The sequence below is a fragment of the Phaseolus vulgaris genome, chromosome 1 (assembly GCF_000499845.2).
Source record: "Phaseolus vulgaris cultivar G19833 chromosome 1, P. vulgaris v2.0, whole genome shotgun sequence".
Classification (NCBI taxonomy): Eukaryota; Viridiplantae; Streptophyta; class Magnoliopsida; order Fabales; family Fabaceae; genus Phaseolus; species Phaseolus vulgaris.
Window position 1 is genome coordinate 1,250,757 of NC_023759.2, and position 17,685 is coordinate 1,268,441.

The window sequence follows — 17,685 nt, forward strand, 5'->3', positions numbered from 1 at the left end:
ACAAAACACATGCCAAGCTACACTTTACTCACATGGCTACATAGAGATTCTTTTGGGTACAATGTCACCGAGATTCCCTTGGCAATTCACACTTATATTCATTGGTCGGGTGAATTTAAAGTTTCAGGAACTCTATTTAATAGAGTCCTATCTCATATCCAATTCACACTGAACCACCCACACTCATTTTCTATATTTTTTAGTTTTAATTTTAAAAATTATTATTATATAAAAAAATTAATTTTTTTTAAAAGTTAATTATTTAAAAAAAATCAACTGAACTTGCCAATCGAATTGACAACTTCAATGGAGTGAAATTGTCAATCCAATATCCAATTTTATTTACACTGAAGTTGCCAACCCAGTTAGAAACTTTAATTAAAAAATAAAAAGTGGGAAGATTAACAAATTTAATTGATATTGCCTACACCATTGGCATGTTTGACCAAGAATTGCCCGTAATTTTTTCTAGTTTTGTCCATTTACGTAAATATGAAAACAAAAATACACCATTTTGGTGAAAAAACCAGAAAAAGTGGAGATAGAAATAGATGAAGAAAATAAAAATAGAGATTATAGGTGGATAAATTTATGGACCTAATATATATAAAAGAAAATCTCCAAGAAACCCTATAACCTCTTAAAAAAACTGAACTTTGATCTATTGGAGAACACTGTGAAGAAGAAACTCATACATGGCGTTTCAGAAGCTATTCTCCAAACGTTTGCTTAATAGTTTCAAGACAAACATGTCGTTCGAACGTGCCATCTTTTCTAAAGCTGTAAGGTCTCCGATTGTGCCGCATGAGAGTTTCGATCACAGAGGTTTTCTTCGGCCGTTTTTCCTCTTCCGGCAAATGCCATATCGTTCTTCTCCGGCGAAGCTGCCCGAGTTTCCCACTCTTTCCATCGGACAGGATCTCCCAGAGGCACCCAAAAATATTAACAACAACGCCAGTTTTGCTGATGCGGCGGTGCCACTCACCAGCGATGCGGTGTGGGGAGGTGGAATGTCCTTTGAGGACGTGAAGAGTACGAGGATCGTAAAAATGGAGTTGGTGAAGAGGAAGTTGAAGAATCTCACCGCAGATACGATTCAATACTCTGAGTTCTTGCAGATCTGCGTTGAGACGTGTGAGAATCCCGATCAAGGTGCACAGATTGCAAAACTATTGGATGACTCCGGAAATGTCGTCGTTTTGGGAAACTTTGTTTTCCTTAACCCGGCACGGGTAATCATTCATTACTGATATTCAGTTTATGAACATAATTTGATCTACCTTAAAAAATTGAGGATCTTTCATCTTATTTATCACTGTTTTCGTTTTTTTTTTTTGGCATTAGTTGTGTGACTATAAATTCAATCTCTAAAACTCTTAGTCTTGCATATAAGAAATTGACCTTGAATTGTATGTATGCGGGAATGTGAGGTGTCTAATAGTTTACCATCGAAGGAGGTGATGATGTGATCAGTGACCACTTTCTTGCATGAATTTTAATTTTTCCTAACGAGAGTTTTGTTTTTGGTGCAAGTAAAAGTTTGGTCTTGGATCTCTTTAAATGTCAGATCAGTTAAGTTTGTTCTTTTTCGATTGGTGTCTAGAACCTTTGTTGTGCATGAGGTTAATTACTTGAGTGTGTTAGATTTAGCTTGGCCAAGGTAAGTTGTAGTTAGTTTGAGAAGTTTTAGGCAGAAATCGGTAGTTGGGTACCGTATATAAGGGTTGAACCACCCTTAAAGTGATTCTTATTTATTTATTTTTTATTTTCGATAAAAAAAATTCATTTTTAGCAATATTTATGTTTTGCCATGTTTATGGCCTTTTTATGTTTGTGTATGGCAACATGATGTTGTGTTTATTTCTTGTCTTCAACTTTGGGATTATAAGTTCCAAATTTTAACATGATAATTATATCAAATGTGTAACTTTTATTAATTTAATTCATCACATAAAGTGTGGGATTTGGATTTGATTGACTCAGTCTTTTTCATAGGTTGGATTTAGTGCATAATATAATGTTGTTTTGATTCTGATTTATAGGTGAAAAAATCATTAGAGCAGATATTATTAGCAGACAATGACCCTAAAAGGGAGGAGTTTAAGCAAATGGTGAAGCAGATTAATGACAAGGCCATGGCCCAGGTCCAAACTGAGCTTTATTTTGGATTGAGCTTTTTGACCATCCTTACCTTCGGCTTTGGGTTCTATTTTTGGGAGCTACTTCGGTGGGATGTGATGGGAATTATATGTCTTTTTGTTGTCTTTTCTAGGCCCACTAGTTTTTACTTATACCGATTAAGGGTCAACCAACAACGTTTGATGAAGACATCTAACTTTGACATAGATAGGTATAAGGAGTTATGCAAGACCTTTCCTGAGAGTGAGAATCTTGGGTGATTGAGTACCTATATTTATTAAGAATAGGTCTTATTATTCTATATTGCTGCGTGGTTATCTTTTAGTTTATATATTGTTATTTATTGAAGAACTATATAATCAATCAATGATAGAATGATTTGGATGCTAACGGATACCCGGCATAAATATAAAAATTTTCCATCATTAATAAAAATTTCATATTTATTTGAAAACTCAATAAGTAGAGGATGACCATGAAAACAAGACAATATTATTCTATGCAATACATATTATACTAATATTTTATGAAAATAAGAGATCATCTTGGAGACCACCTCCAAGATTCAGAAAAGAAGATAGTCGTATAAGTTTTCATCAAAGTAGTAAAATAAAATAAATTGTTCATAACAAATTCTTTGCTATAAGTATCTCGATTTAAAATCGAATTATGCACTATGAATAATGGTGTTCATAGGAACCATGACTGTAGATCGTGAACTAGTACACCGGATAAGTTATGTTCCTAAGAAAGAGAGAGAATAATTTCTTTCTAATGTGAGAGATCCTACTCTTGGTTGAATTTCTCAGCTTGCTTATTCGTCTCTTCATTGTCCTGCTGAAGAGTTTGCATTGTTTCCATTATTTGTTGTAGGGTGGCATGTCATCCTGTCTTGCACTTGTATTCCTTGTCTCGTGTTGCTCTGACTATTAGAGTTTGTGTTTTGAGTGTTTTCGTGGTTAGCAGGATTAGTTTTACCTGTCCCATGGTGACCGCCAAATATTCTCGCGCAACTTTTGAATGTTCGGAGATCATAATGAGATGAGGGAAACTCCACCTATTGACAATACTCCAACGATATCCGACCTTCGACGATTAAGTTAATAAAAACATAAAATATCAGTGTAGTATGTATTACATATAATAATATGCTCTTTGTTTTTTTGAGTCATCACCTATTTATAGAGTTTTTTCTCGTAATAATATCACAAGAGAGATCTAGATAACAACAATTATATTTTCTATCTATAATTTTTTACTGATATATGAATAAATTCACAACTAATATAATAAATTATAAGTTATAAAACTTAACACTATTTTGAAATATTACTTGAAAAAAAAATATTATATGACACAATAACACAATTTCTTATTTACAAAATATTGCGGTGAGTTTGGCATGAGTGTGCATATCAGCTTTAACACACACTATTAATATTTTTTAATTATAGAAAACTATTATTTCTCTTTAACAAAAAAGTTAACACCATAAGAACGTATAGAACGAAATTAACATGCATTTTTATTAGAGTTTCTTTATATAATCTCTATTAGAGTTTCTCTATATAATCAAATTTTCAATATATAATCTCACCTCTAACACCTGTTCTTAATTTGTTAATTTTGACAAGGTGTACATATTGTAAATTAGTGATTAAATTAGGCAATTAAAATATATTTAGGTTATATCTAGATACTGTATAGGAATCAAATTGATATTTAGGTTATAAATAAAAGATAAATGATATGAACTAAATTTATTAAAAAGATAAATAAGTTTTCTTCTTTCAACTTTGGAGATATTTTTCTTTTTTAGCAATGATAATTTGACACCTCTCACTTCAAATTACACCTCTTCAAATGACAAAAATATCTTTTTTACACTTCGTAACCTCTATCATTTGAAATGTGTAATTTGGAACAATGAAAAAGTGAGTATCAAAATAATATTTTTATTGGTAATGGGCTATCAGACCAAACGGGATCGATTCTTTGAGATTATATATATATATATATATATATATATATATAAATCTCCATGAAACCCTACATTCTCATTGGTTTTAAAAAAACTGAACTTTGATCTATTTGATAAGAGTGTGAAAAAGAAGAAACTCATACATGGCATTTCAGAGGCTATTCTCCAAACGTTTTCTTAATAGTTTCAAAACAAAAGTGTCGTTCAAACGTGTCATCGTTTCTAAAGCTGTAAGGTCTCCGGTTGTGACGCATGAGAGTTTCGATCACAGAGGTGTTCTTTGGCGGTTTTTCCTCCTCCGACAAACTGCATATCATTCTGGTCCGGCAAAGCTGCCCGAGTTTCCCACTTTTCCCGAGGCACCCAAAGACATCAACAACAACAACGCCAGTTTTGTTCATGTGAAGGGGCCAATCATCAGCGAAACCTCCTTTGAGTACATGAAGAAGATTATGAGAGCCAAACTAATGGAGAAGGTGAAGACAAAACTGAGAAATGTGGCCGCAAGTTCTATTCAGTACTCTGAGTTTTTGCAGATCTACATTGATACCTGTGAAAATTCCGATAAAGGTGTAACGTCATAGGAATAATTACCACATGACATAAAGGGGGAAGTCATAAGCATTTATACCTTCCAGAATGTCAAATGACAAACACCGCAAGACAACTCCAAAACCTCTAACTAGGCCTTCTCCAATGAACAACGCAATACCACTACAAAACCTTCCACTAAGCGGCGTAATGCAACTAGAATGCACAACAATGAGAGCACCAAAATCACCAAAATCGTAAGTTCCTCGACAAAATGTAAACAACAAAAATAAAAATGAGAGAGGTGTTAGCCATGGTGATTTTCGTCCATTCACATTTCTGATGGGATGCTGAAAGAAAAAATGGTGTGTGTAAGAATAAAAATATGAGGTTCAGGGATAAACACCCTTACTTTTGTTATCGGTATTTTTCCTCTGACCCATATATTTTTCTTAACAATGTTGAATTTGACATGAAAGTTGGGTTTATGTCTTATTGGTGACCTTACTAACGGAAGGATAGAAAAATGATATTTGAACCACCAATTTGCTAGTAAGGGTACGTTGTTTTTAAGACTGAAATTTGTTACTTCTTGATTCTTATAAGCCATGTATTGACTTGATCGTCAAGAGTGCAATTAGCAGGTAAGACTCTCTATTTCAACAGAGCAACGTTCAAGAGTAGCAAGAGATAAGACAATTCATGAAGAGACCGACGGAACTAGAACTTGTCATCAGAGTCAACCGACGAGCAAGTTAACCGGCAAGAACAAAAACATTGTTTTAAGTTATTTGGATTCACTTTTAGAAAGTTAAAATTTTTGTATTAAGTCATAACTAAAAACAAAATATATATAGTAAAGTACTACATACATATATGATTACATATATAATAATGTGAAAATATGCTTATAATTTTGTATCTATTATTTAAATTTAGCCTCCAATAATTAAAAAGAAAAAACAGATATACTGTCAAAGTATATGAATAAATTCACAACAAATATAATAAATTATAAAACTTAACACTATTTTGAAATAGTACTTGTGAAAAAAATATTATATGAACCAATGACACAATTTTTATTTACCAAGTTTAGTAATTTTTTTTTTATTGTTCAGTAATGCGGTGAGTTTGATTGGTTACATATGTGCATATCACATACTATTAATATTTTTTATTTATAGAAAACTATTATTTTTATTTTAAAAAAATTAACACCATAAGAAGTTTTTTTGTTGCATAGAATGAAATTAACATGCATTTATATTAGAGTTTCTCTATACAGTCAATTTTTCAATATATAATCTCACCTCTACTCCGTGTTCTTAATAAAATTAGTGATTAAATTAGTCAATAAAAATAAATTAAATTATAATACATGATATATTATTATTATAGAGAATAATTTGGTAATATCTAAATACTGCTTAGGAATCAAATTGATATTTAACTTATAATTAGAAGATAAATGGTATGATTAACTAAATTAATTAACAGAAAATAAAATAAATAAGTTATTCTTCCTCTATATATTAAGTATTTTTATTTTTACTTTATCAAAATATGTAAATTAATTAAAAGTTAAGAGGAAAGTAAAGGCACTATTGGAAATAAATGCCTAATGTTATCTAGGGTGAGAAAAATAGATAAGCAGAACAATTTTTGTTAAGAATGACACTTAAAAAAATATATTGGATATTTTCATGAAAATGAATAAAGAGCGAATTGAAAATCATTAACATGGGGACAAAGTAAAATTAAATTATTTCAAAATAGTTAGTAGGTTTTGGTTTTAGTTTTTAATAAGTAAATAATTAAAAAAATTGTTCTAACAAAATTGACTCATAAAAACTACTTGCAGAAAAAAAAATGTAAAACAACATATATTTACAAGTTAAGATTGAATACCGCACTTCTATTTAAATGAAACAAAATATACATAAAATAAAAAAATATTTAAGTTAATTTGTGTAAAGCTCATATTTTCATTTCAATTTTTTTTCACTTCAATTTTTTTTTTCATTTCTCATTTTTTGGAAAAAATTCTAGCTTCTTTATACTATTTTTCTACTCTAATTTCTTTCAAATCTTAAATCTTTCCGAATTTGATCACACATGGTAAAAAGTTGGAGAACTAAGATTATTTTCAACCAATAAATTCTTTAATTAGAGTAATTTCTTATTTGTTTGGACTATTTTTATTCCTTTTAGATTTGATGTAGATCTTGGTGAGGTTGATTGAAAAAAAGTGATTCTCTCAACTTTTTTTAATCCTATAGTGAAAATTGATGTTTGAAATTTTTTTTCTATGTATTTAGATTTATAGTAGTTATCTTGCTTGAGTTAGAAGTTACTATATAAAAAATTATTACAACTAATGAAAGTTGATTATATTTTTTTAGAAAATTTTGATAGATAATTTAGATGTGAAGATGACTTTCTCTCGGTATCTTGATTTCTATGTTAGGATTATGTTTTGTTTAAAAACAATCTGAATATTTAAAAATAATTTGAATGTTTGAAATTCACTAAGAATGTTATTTGAATTTTTTGTTAATAGATGATTGTTTGAAAATGCTTTCAGTCTAATACTTTTATTGAGATGTTGATATGGTCCATAGATTATACATGTTAAAGTATGAAATTTCTTAAATTGAGTTTTGACTATGATTTAAATGAGTAAAGTTAACTTCCTATAATTTTACATACACTAGTTTATGAGTTTAATGTGAATGAAAATATATTGAGTTTAAATGAGGAAGGTCGAATTGAAATGAGTAGAGAATAATATTTGAACAAACTATATATTGATAATTATGAATTTGTTTCAAATAGTTATATTTGTTAAAGTGTTTTTAAGTAACAAATTTGAAAATAGATTTGGTTCTGTTACATGAAGTTGATTTTCTTTCAAGCGAAAGATTTTTTGCTAAAGTAAAAATAGGGTTGAAACTTTCGACTTTATTTTCGTTTTTGCTCAAGGTAATAGAGTTGAAACTTAACCCTTCCTCTTGACTATATTTTTGCTCACACAAATAAATTTTCGTTAAAAAAAATTGAACTAATAAAATTTTGCTCTTATTTTTCTTTTCTTTTGTCTTTTTAGTGGATTTAATATAAATATTTAGTATACATGTAAATAGAATATTAATTTATATGAAAATAATTGTAAAAAGTAATAAAAAATATATGAATTTGGAGTTATTAATTTTGAATGATATATGAACCCTTGTTTGAATTGTGTATTAAGTAAAAACAACAGTGTTATAACAATCATTCTCTTACTTTAATGATAATATTTTATTTGTTAAACATCTTTATATGTCTTATTATATGATTTTTTTTATATTTGTATTTGATGGAATTGAATTGTTTGTGGATTACTAATTCAAAATATATTATTCTTATAGATTTGTTTTCATATTAGAAATTTATATGTATGTGTTTGTGTCATAATTTACTATAGTGATATTTTATAAAGGAAGAGATATAAATATAAATGCATAGAAACAAATATTAGAGATTTATTTTATACTTTTTTTGTGTATTTATATATATTTTTGTTATATTTAAGTTAAATTTACTTTATAAGTAATTATGTTGAAATTTATTTGAAATTTGATTATAGGACCAATACCTCATAGTTAGGAATCATTAAGAAATGAGAAATCTAATAAATACATATTCTATTAAAAATTCACTTACACAATTTGACTAACATCTAATGTTTAAATGAATGTTTCTATAAAATCAAAATTTGGAAGTGCATATATTTTAAGTTGCTGATAGTTTTATAATTATTCTTTTGTCATCTTAAATATCACTATATGTTGACTGTGTTGGTTTAGAAAAGTTTTAAAATATTAATAGAATTTTTGTTTTTATTATTCCAATGAAAAATGAGATAGTTAAATATATGTAAATATATACTTTATACTTAATCAAATATGTGATATATTAATTTTTACTTTTATAAAAGTTGATACAAGTATTTTATTAACTTGTTAGTTCTAATAATTTATTGATAGAGTATAATTACAATTTGTATAAGGAAAAAATATATAAACTTTTAAATTAATATAAATGTATTTATTTTTATGCTAATATTTCCAGAGTATTTGTTGATAAAGGCCAACTACAATTAATATAAGAAAATAGTTTTTATATTATTTTTTAAATTAATAAAAAAGTTATTTTTATGCCAAAAAAAATAATAATGTGCAATTTTTTTTCACTGACACGTGTCATGTTATAACAAAGTTTTTCTGATAGAAATGCCACGGGAGAATGTGCTTTTGGTCATCTGTAATATTTATAACTTGTTTTTTATAATGAATTTGATTTTGTTTTTTATTTTATTAAAATCACAGTAAATAACTTGTCTTTACTTTACATACTTTAGTCATTATTTTATATTATAATAATAATTATATTAAATTTTTTTATTTATATTTATCATAAAAATATTTGGGTGGAACTGGACCGTGTTTAACCGAGGAAGGAAGTACTCTCACATAAGACCTGCACGCGCCGAAACACGCGCCGAAACCTGCATCAGCTCAGGTTATTCGTGTACACGTGTATAACGTGTAGATATATATGAGCAGAATTTTGTTGCAACCGTTTTTATAATTTATATTTAGTTTAATTTATATAAATCAAATAAAATATTTTTATTTGTATTCAATAAAATCGATTCATCATTATTATGAATAATATAATATAATGATTAAGTATAAGAAATTAACATTCTCGTATAAAATAAATATATTAAAAATATCATTGAAAAAAGTTTCAATTATGATTAAAAAATTATGTAAGTAAAATAATGAATATAATGAAAAATACATTTTAAAATTGTACAAATTACAATATTTTTCTATAATGCAAATTAAATTTGAAAAATAATAATAAAAATATGAACCGAACAAATTATATAATAGTCACATAGAAAAACACAACATGCACGTTATATAGTGACACGATCAAAAATGAAGTTTTTGAAGATGACGCGCAAGTAACCAATGAAGGACGTAATGAATGATGAAATAATTATAATGAATACCTACAATGCAATAATAATAATAATGTGAGAAAAAAAATGAAGAAAAAAAAAATATTAAAAAATAGAGAAAATTCATTATAATTGTTTTTTTTATTGTATATATCATCTCTAGATAAATTTATCTAGAAAATACATTTATCTCTAGATAATTTGGTATCAATTTTTATTGTATATATCATCTCTAGATAAATTTTTTTTTTCTGTTTTTTCTTAATTGTTTAATGAAATTTGTCAGAAAAAGTTTTATTCACTGGTTTCATTTTTATTAATCACACATCATTTACTTTTTGCCATCAGACAATGATGTCTTAGGGTTTCCCTTGTCTTTAAAATGTTTAATCTTTTATGGGTTTAAAAATTAAGTGCTCTTAGGATTAGTAATTGAGTGATACAAAACCTATGATGCTACAAAAGCAATACTTGTTTAGGGAATATACTTACTTAGAAGTTCTAAATTCCTTTATATATATAAGAATTCAAAACAATTACTAAGCTTTAACATGTGACATTTAATTAGAGTGCAATGAATTATTAGGGTTAGGGTTATTAGATTAGAGACTCATTTAAGAAAATTGATAGATGAAGGAATGTGATGGTTCAAAATGTTGAAAAATTTATAATCTCTTAAATGGCAAAAGACAAAGATGCAAACATTTATTTAGTGGAATAATTTTTAATCCAATACTCTTAAATAGTAAACAATACTCCAATTTATTTATTAAAATAAGATCCATGACAATATATTTTTTAAATAAATTTTTTAATAAGAATGTTTTTCTTACTGTTACACGGCAATAAAAAATATGTATAATTTTGTTAAAAGAACTATAGGAGCTAATTAGTGTGTTCAATCATTATCTTCATTTTCTTTTCTTTTATTTTAAAAGTTAATTGTTCTTAACATTTAAGAAGAGTTACCTTCAGATTTTTTTTTTTAAAATCCAGCTGTATACAATGATTAAATCATGCAGATAACTAGTATATAATTAAACTATTATTAACATTGATACTATTATTCCTAATGAAAGTGAGAGATGCAAATTACAATTTGTTTGATCAAATTCACTTTTGAGTGATTGCTAAAATTTAGTTAAAGAGTTATTTTTTATTACTAAAAAAGAATAAATAAATAAATATAGTGTATCAACTCTGAGACTCAGTCCAATGAAATGTTACATTTATTATTAAACTGACAACCTTAATCAACCTAAAACAGTCATAAACTTTTAATTAAAAAACATACATAATTTTTTTTAATCAGTTGAAAACACGCACTATAAAAAAAAAAGTAATATTTTTTTTCTTTATTTGGATTTAAAATTGTAATAAGATTAGTTATTTAAATTTGTTCTACCTAGTAGATAAAAGTGTGGTTAAAAATAAATAAATCGCATACTACATGATATTATGTTTCTATTTTGTTTCTTATTCAGTGTTTGCTTTGTAATTTTATGAAGGTATATAACTCTCACATTAAGAACATTAATTTATAATTACAGGCTAATTCAATCTTTTTTATAATGAATTGCAATTCCCAAACCAGGAAAAAAAGTGTTTGTTTTTTCAAAGAACACAGAACGGGGCTTTAAAATATCTGACACTAAAGAGAGTGTCACATGTTTACCTTTTGTTTTTGTTTTTGTTTTTTCATCTCTATATGGTTCCCTTTGTTGGAACAGAGTGTGAAGTGTTTTGGTACACGTGTCAAATAGGTGGTGGTGTGCATGTGAATTTTAAGCTCTTTTGGTAAACCTTCTTCAATCTCAACTATAATTGCAAGCAAAAACTTAATACATGAATAGGTAGGTGTCAATCTCTGAACCATTCTTGCCAAATGTCAGCATGCAGAGCAACTAGCAATATGTGAAGACATTAATTTTTATTTTTTATTTTTCTGTTTTTGAGGTTTTGGGACCACCTCCTTTCTCTCCAAACTCCATTAATGGAACCAGGGTTTATGTTCTTACTCCAATATTTTACTTGCTGTTACAAATTTTTTCATCTCAAAAGTTTCTCTTTAATAAAAAGTAAAACCTAGAAATATACAGGATAGAAAAAATTTTAATTAAAAAAAAATATATATATTTTATTACCGTTAATATAGTCTCACATATTCGAATGGAACAGAACACCTATTTTTTTTTAGTGAATAATACTTTAGATGTGATGATTGATCCTAACGATGCTATCTCTCAAAATTGAAATTGAAAAATTAACTTTTAAAAAAAAAACAATGACGGAACACCAACTTCTAATGTAGACAATATCTCAAATTTGATATCAAGATTTAGGGTTTGAGATTAGTTTTTTTTAAAAATAAAATGAAACATCGACTTTCAAAGCAGACAATACCTTAATTTTGAAATAAAAATTAAATATTGTAAGACACTAAAATGGGATTTACAAAATTCTTAAGATAAACCATATTAATTTTTCAAAATAAATTATTAAAAAACAAATAAGTGTATTCTTCATTTTTTTTTTGATGTTCTTGTATACGTTTATAATATATAATATATGTAAGATTTGTAATGTTTTGTTTGTTTTGGTTGAGAATCCTTGCAAATAAATATACTTAGTTGTCACATTTGTGTTGGGGTGTGAATTAATAATTAAAGTTGTAGATATTAAATTAAGGGTTAAATAAACCTTAGACAAGATCGGTCTCTGAAAATTTAGTATTTATAAATTCATATGTACGAAAAAATCATAAATACTAGAAAATAATTTTTCCAATATTGTAATAACATTTAGAATGCAAAAATATTATCTTATATGGGATTTCATTACTTTAAATAGATAAACATCAATTTTAAGAAAATCATCTGTATTTTTATCAATTTTGTACCAAAAGTAAAAGTTGTATTTAAAAGTTTTATTTTATATTGTGTAAATAATAAAAAAATATTTTTTTTTGGTAAAATCATTAGAAATCGTATTCATCACCAATAATACCTTCACACCTTGAGCCTGAATGCCTTGACACCAGTGAATGTAGAGTAGGTGTGTGACCCCATGCAAAACTTTTTATTATATTTTTTCTAGTCATATATTTATTTATTTACTATATTTGGTTTTAAAACATTGTTTAAGTTATTTGGATTCAGTTTTAAAAGGTTAAAATGTTAGTATTAAGTCATAATTAATATATATATATATAAAATAAATTCATACATATATAATGACCCAAAAAATATGCTTACAATTTTGTATTTATTATTTAAATTTAGCCTTCAATAATTAATTAAAAAAACAATACATGAGATGTACTGTTAAAGTATATGAATAAATTCACAAAAAATATAATAAATTATAAGTTATAAAACTTAACACTTTGAAAGAAACATATTATATAAAACAATTTTTTATTTACGAAATATGTTTATTAACTTTTTTTTATTGTTCAGTAATGCGGTGAGTTTGATTACACGATTGTGCATGTCAACTTTAACACATATTATTAATATATTTTTAATTACATAAAACTATTATTTTTATTTTTAAAAAAATATCACCATAATTTTTATTTTTTTTTGCATACGATGAAATTAACTTGCATTTATGTTAGAGTTTCTCCGTATAATTAAATTTTTAATATATAATCTCACATTCATACACGTGTTCTTAATTTGTAGGTTTTGACACATGTGTTCAATTAGTGATTAAATTAGACAATAAAAATAAATTAAATTATGTATATGAGATATTATTATTATTAAATAATGGAGAATAATTGTGTAATGTATAAATACTAATCAATTGGATCAAATTGATATTTAAGTTGTAATAAATAAATAAAAGTTTTAATGTTTCACGTTACTTTAATTCATCTCACCTAACACTTTAAGTAACAACAATAATTTATCATCAAAAGTATTATTAGATAGAAAAAAAAATACAAAAACATAGGTAATTGGACCAAAACTCATATGTTAATAAAAATGACATATAAGTAAACTATACATATTCATAAAGAAATATAAGAACATAAATCATATTAGATGGAAACCTATTATACCAATAAGAATATTCTTTATGAATAAATAATAATTGACCAACTTATCAACACACGTATTTTTTTCCCAAAAAATACACGAGTAATCTTAAATCTATTTTTTCTACAGTAATTTAAGACAAGTATTTCATCGATTACGAAGCATCCAATCAAACATTTGTCCTATCATTAAACGCAACACAAACCAAAGCAGAATCACATACAGACAAACATTAGTAAGTCTCATATTTTAAGTTTATTCATTGTTTATTACTGATAAAAAAATGTATAACCTCATCAAACTCAGAAACCAGATAAGTCAGAACTTTAAAAAACGTAGAAAAAACTTCAATAAATTTTTCTATACTCCCACGAAAAATATCTCCACAGGTAACATTATCTACATGTTGTAATAATTGTATGATTAACTAAATTAATTAAAAAGAAAATAAATAAATATGTTCTATATATATATACAAGAAAACCTCAACGAAATCCTCCACTCTCACGAGTCTTAAAAAAACCTTTCTGTAGTGAAAGTTGATCTATTGGAGACACTTTCTATCTCTCTTCTTCCAATAAAGAGAGAGAAACAGAAAAAACAGTAATAAAAATCAGAGTAACACTGTGAGGAAGAACTCATCCATGGCGCTTCAGAGGCTCTTCTCCAAACGTTTTCTCGACAGTTTCAAGAGAAAGGTGTCGTTTGAACGCGCCATCGTTTCGAAAGTCGTGCCGGCTCCTCTCGTGTCACAGAGTTCAGATGACAGAGGCTTTCTCCGGCAGTTTTTTCTCCTCCGACAAATGGTGTATCATTCCGGTCCGGCGAAGGTGCCGGAGTTTCTCACTCTTCCTGTCGGAGAGAAGCTCCGAGAGATGCTCAAAGACATCAACAACAGCGCCAGTTTCGCTCCTGTGACGGCGGCGCCAATGATCGGAGATGCAGTGTGCGGAGCCGGAATGTCCGTGGAAGACGCCAGGAAAATTCTGAGAGCCGCACAAATGGAGAAGTTGAAGAGGAATCTGAGAAATGTTACGGAAAGTTCCGTTCAGTACTCTGAATTCTTGCGTCTCTGCATTGAGGCCTGTGAAAATCATGATCAAGGTACAGAGTTTGCAAAAATATTGGATGAATCCGGAAACGTCATCGTTTTGGGAAACTCCGTTTTTCTCCGTCCGGAAGAGGTATCACCTCTGTTCTGGTTACTGCTTTTTTGTATTTTGACTTCATTTTCAATTGGAAGTTTGTTTTATTTAAGCTATAACAGAGTTCTGTTTTTTTTTTTTTTTTTTTTTTTTTTTTTTTTTTAAACTAGTGTCTCTATAGCATGCATTCATATATTTTCATTTCAAATATCAAATTTGATTGAAAAATATTTTGTGCAACCAAGTTCTATAATCATAGCTGATAATTTTTTGTATCAGTTTAAAAATAAAAAAATTAGTATCAGATATTAATTTATTTGCATTTATTTCTTATAAATGCATTATCTCTACTTTCTAACTATTGACTGCAATAAATGTTAAGTTGGTAAAACAAACAAAATTAAAAGAAGTCATAGGATAATGATAAACACATTCTTGCTTGAAAAAATACTGTATCTTATTTTTTTCATATTAATCATAAAAAAAAAACTATTAACGCATTCTTCATCATAACCATAAAACCATAAATTTTTGTTTGAATGCACAAAACTATCGTCCATTAGACATTAAATTTGTTTTTAGTAAAAATGTAATAAAAGACAAATTAATGTGTCAGTAAACACCATTGAATTGAAACTGCAGTGGGCACGTTCTGCAATCTTAAATGTGATGATGAGGAATCCTTATCCTAATTTGGGGTAACGGGTATTTGCTTTGTCCCATTGTTACCAACATTAACCTTATGGAGTTTTTAACTATGATTTTTTTTATAGGACATGTGGAATGTGAGGTGTCTATTTTCCCATCACCATGACCACTTTCTTGCATAAATTTTAATTTGCGTGATGGAAGTCTCATTTTTTTATCTTATTATCATTCTGAGCAATATTTTGCCATGTTTATGGCATTTTATGTCAATGTAATCATTCTTTCTATTCAAAACGTGGCAACATGTTGTGAATACTTTTGTCTTCAACTTTGGGAGAAGCTCCAAATTTTAATGAAGGGTCACAATTATCTGAAATTTTTTGTCTAGACCAGCGGTGCCTCAAAAACAAACCGCTCCTTTCATGTTCATATTTACAAAAGAAAAACAATTTTTTTACAATGACAACTTGGTCTTTGGTTGCTCACATATTTGTTGTTGTTTTGTAACTTTTATTAACTAATTTCATGTGGGATTTGATTAAGTTGGAGTTAGTGTAAGATTTGTAAGATTTGACTTGTTTTGTGGGATAAAAACCTGATCAATTAGTGCAGTGTATAATATAATGTTGTTGTTTTGTTTCTGATTTATAGGTGGCAAAATCAATAGAGAGTTTAATCAATCAGACAATAGCCAACCCAATAGATTATAGAAGGAAGGAGCTTGAGCAGATGGTGAAGCAAAAAGCTATGATCGATGACAAGGCCAAGGACCAGGTTCGAACAGAACTTTATTTTGGCCTGGGTTTTTTTACAGTCCAAACTCTTGGATTCATGAGACTCACTTTTTGGGAGCTAAGTTGGGATGTGATGGAACCTATATGCTTTTTTGTTACCTCTTTTGGGTTTGCTCTGGCCTATCTTTTCTTTCTCCGGACCTCCATAGAACCATCCTTTCAAGGCTTCTTTGCTCATCGATTCAGGATAAACCAGAAACGTCTCATGAAGACACACAACTTTGACATGAATAGGTACAATGAGTTATACAAAGCATGTTATTCCAGTTTTCATGCTGGTCCACTCTTTCATCCTCCTAAGACACTCATTTAATTCAGTTAAGAGAGTCTGGGATGATTGAGTAACTATGTACATATATAACTTTTTATAAGTAATACTCTGTCACATTATGGATCAAATGAAACCCTTTGTTTAAACAGAATGAAAAAGAAATATTGACTTGAAGAAATAGAATTTAAAAATTTAGAATATAATATGATATTATGGATTCTATAGCTCCGAAGCCTTACAATTATATAAATTAAAAATGAAAAAAAAATTGTATATATTTTGTTGAAAAGTAATTTAGAAATTAAATTTTTTTATTGAAATGCAGGAGAAATTATTTTAAAAGTCATTAATAAAGGAGGTTGATTTATAATATTTTTAAAAATTTAAATGAATTGGTTGCTTTTATTAATATATGTGATTGTGTTATTAGTGTCTCGTGTTAAAAGAGAGTATATCCTTTTTTTTTCTCATAATAAAAAAATATTAAGACTTTAATCTAATGCATAAATATTGTTTTTTATTGGATTGATTTATTTTTTAATTAAGTAATCCTTCTTATTTCGATGTTATGCTCAACTTAAACATTTAATACTAAAATTCCACGTGTCAATTCACTTTAATATAGTAAAGCCTACAAAATATTATGTATAAAAAATAATAACATATCCCAATACGTTCTATTTAACTGAATAAAGATGGCCAGATTGACATTTTCCTAGACTTTCTACTCAAAAGAAAGAATCAAATAAAAATAATAAAAAAATGAGAAAAAAACAAAAGTAATACTTGCAATTTTACGATTTTAATTAAAAAAAAGGTAGAAAAATATTTTTGCAAAAATGATTTCATAATTTCTAAAAAAAATTAAAAATCATCTTTTAAAGCATGACTTCAATAAAAAAAACAATTGAATATTACACTATTTATAGAAATTTTCAAATAAAATACCTAAATAAATAGTAAGACTTTTGTAAGGGACATAGTAAGACTATTCATGTTTTGTATGGGTGATAGAAAAACATATGGAGGAGGTGCAGGAAGAAACATGTGATTGCCTTTTTCTAATTGGGCCTACCTCCATCCCAGCAGCCCAAGAAATCCTAAAAATAACGG

General features: G+C 27.5%; 2 protein-coding genes across 2 annotated transcripts; both read left to right on the forward strand.

Annotated features, from left to right (window-relative positions):
• Positions 1-620: 620 nt before the first annotated feature.
• Positions 621-2,440, forward strand: LOC137815403 (calcium uniporter protein 4, mitochondrial-like). The gene is made up of 2 exons (XM_068618544.1): positions 621-1,232; positions 2,043-2,440. Exons 1-2 carry the CDS (start codon positions 696-698, stop codon positions 2,397-2,399), a joined length of 894 nt encoding a protein of 297 aa, XP_068474645.1. The 5' UTR covers positions 621-695; the 3' UTR covers positions 2,400-2,440.
• Positions 2,441-14,212: 11,772 nt separating this feature from the next.
• Positions 14,213-16,722, forward strand: LOC137816435 (calcium uniporter protein 4, mitochondrial-like). Its single transcript, XM_068619570.1, has 2 exons — positions 14,213-14,898; positions 16,159-16,722. Exons 1-2 carry the CDS (start codon positions 14,359-14,361, stop codon positions 16,612-16,614), a joined length of 996 nt encoding a protein of 331 aa, XP_068475671.1. The 5' UTR covers positions 14,213-14,358; the 3' UTR covers positions 16,615-16,722.
• Positions 16,723-17,685: the final 963 nt, after the last annotated feature.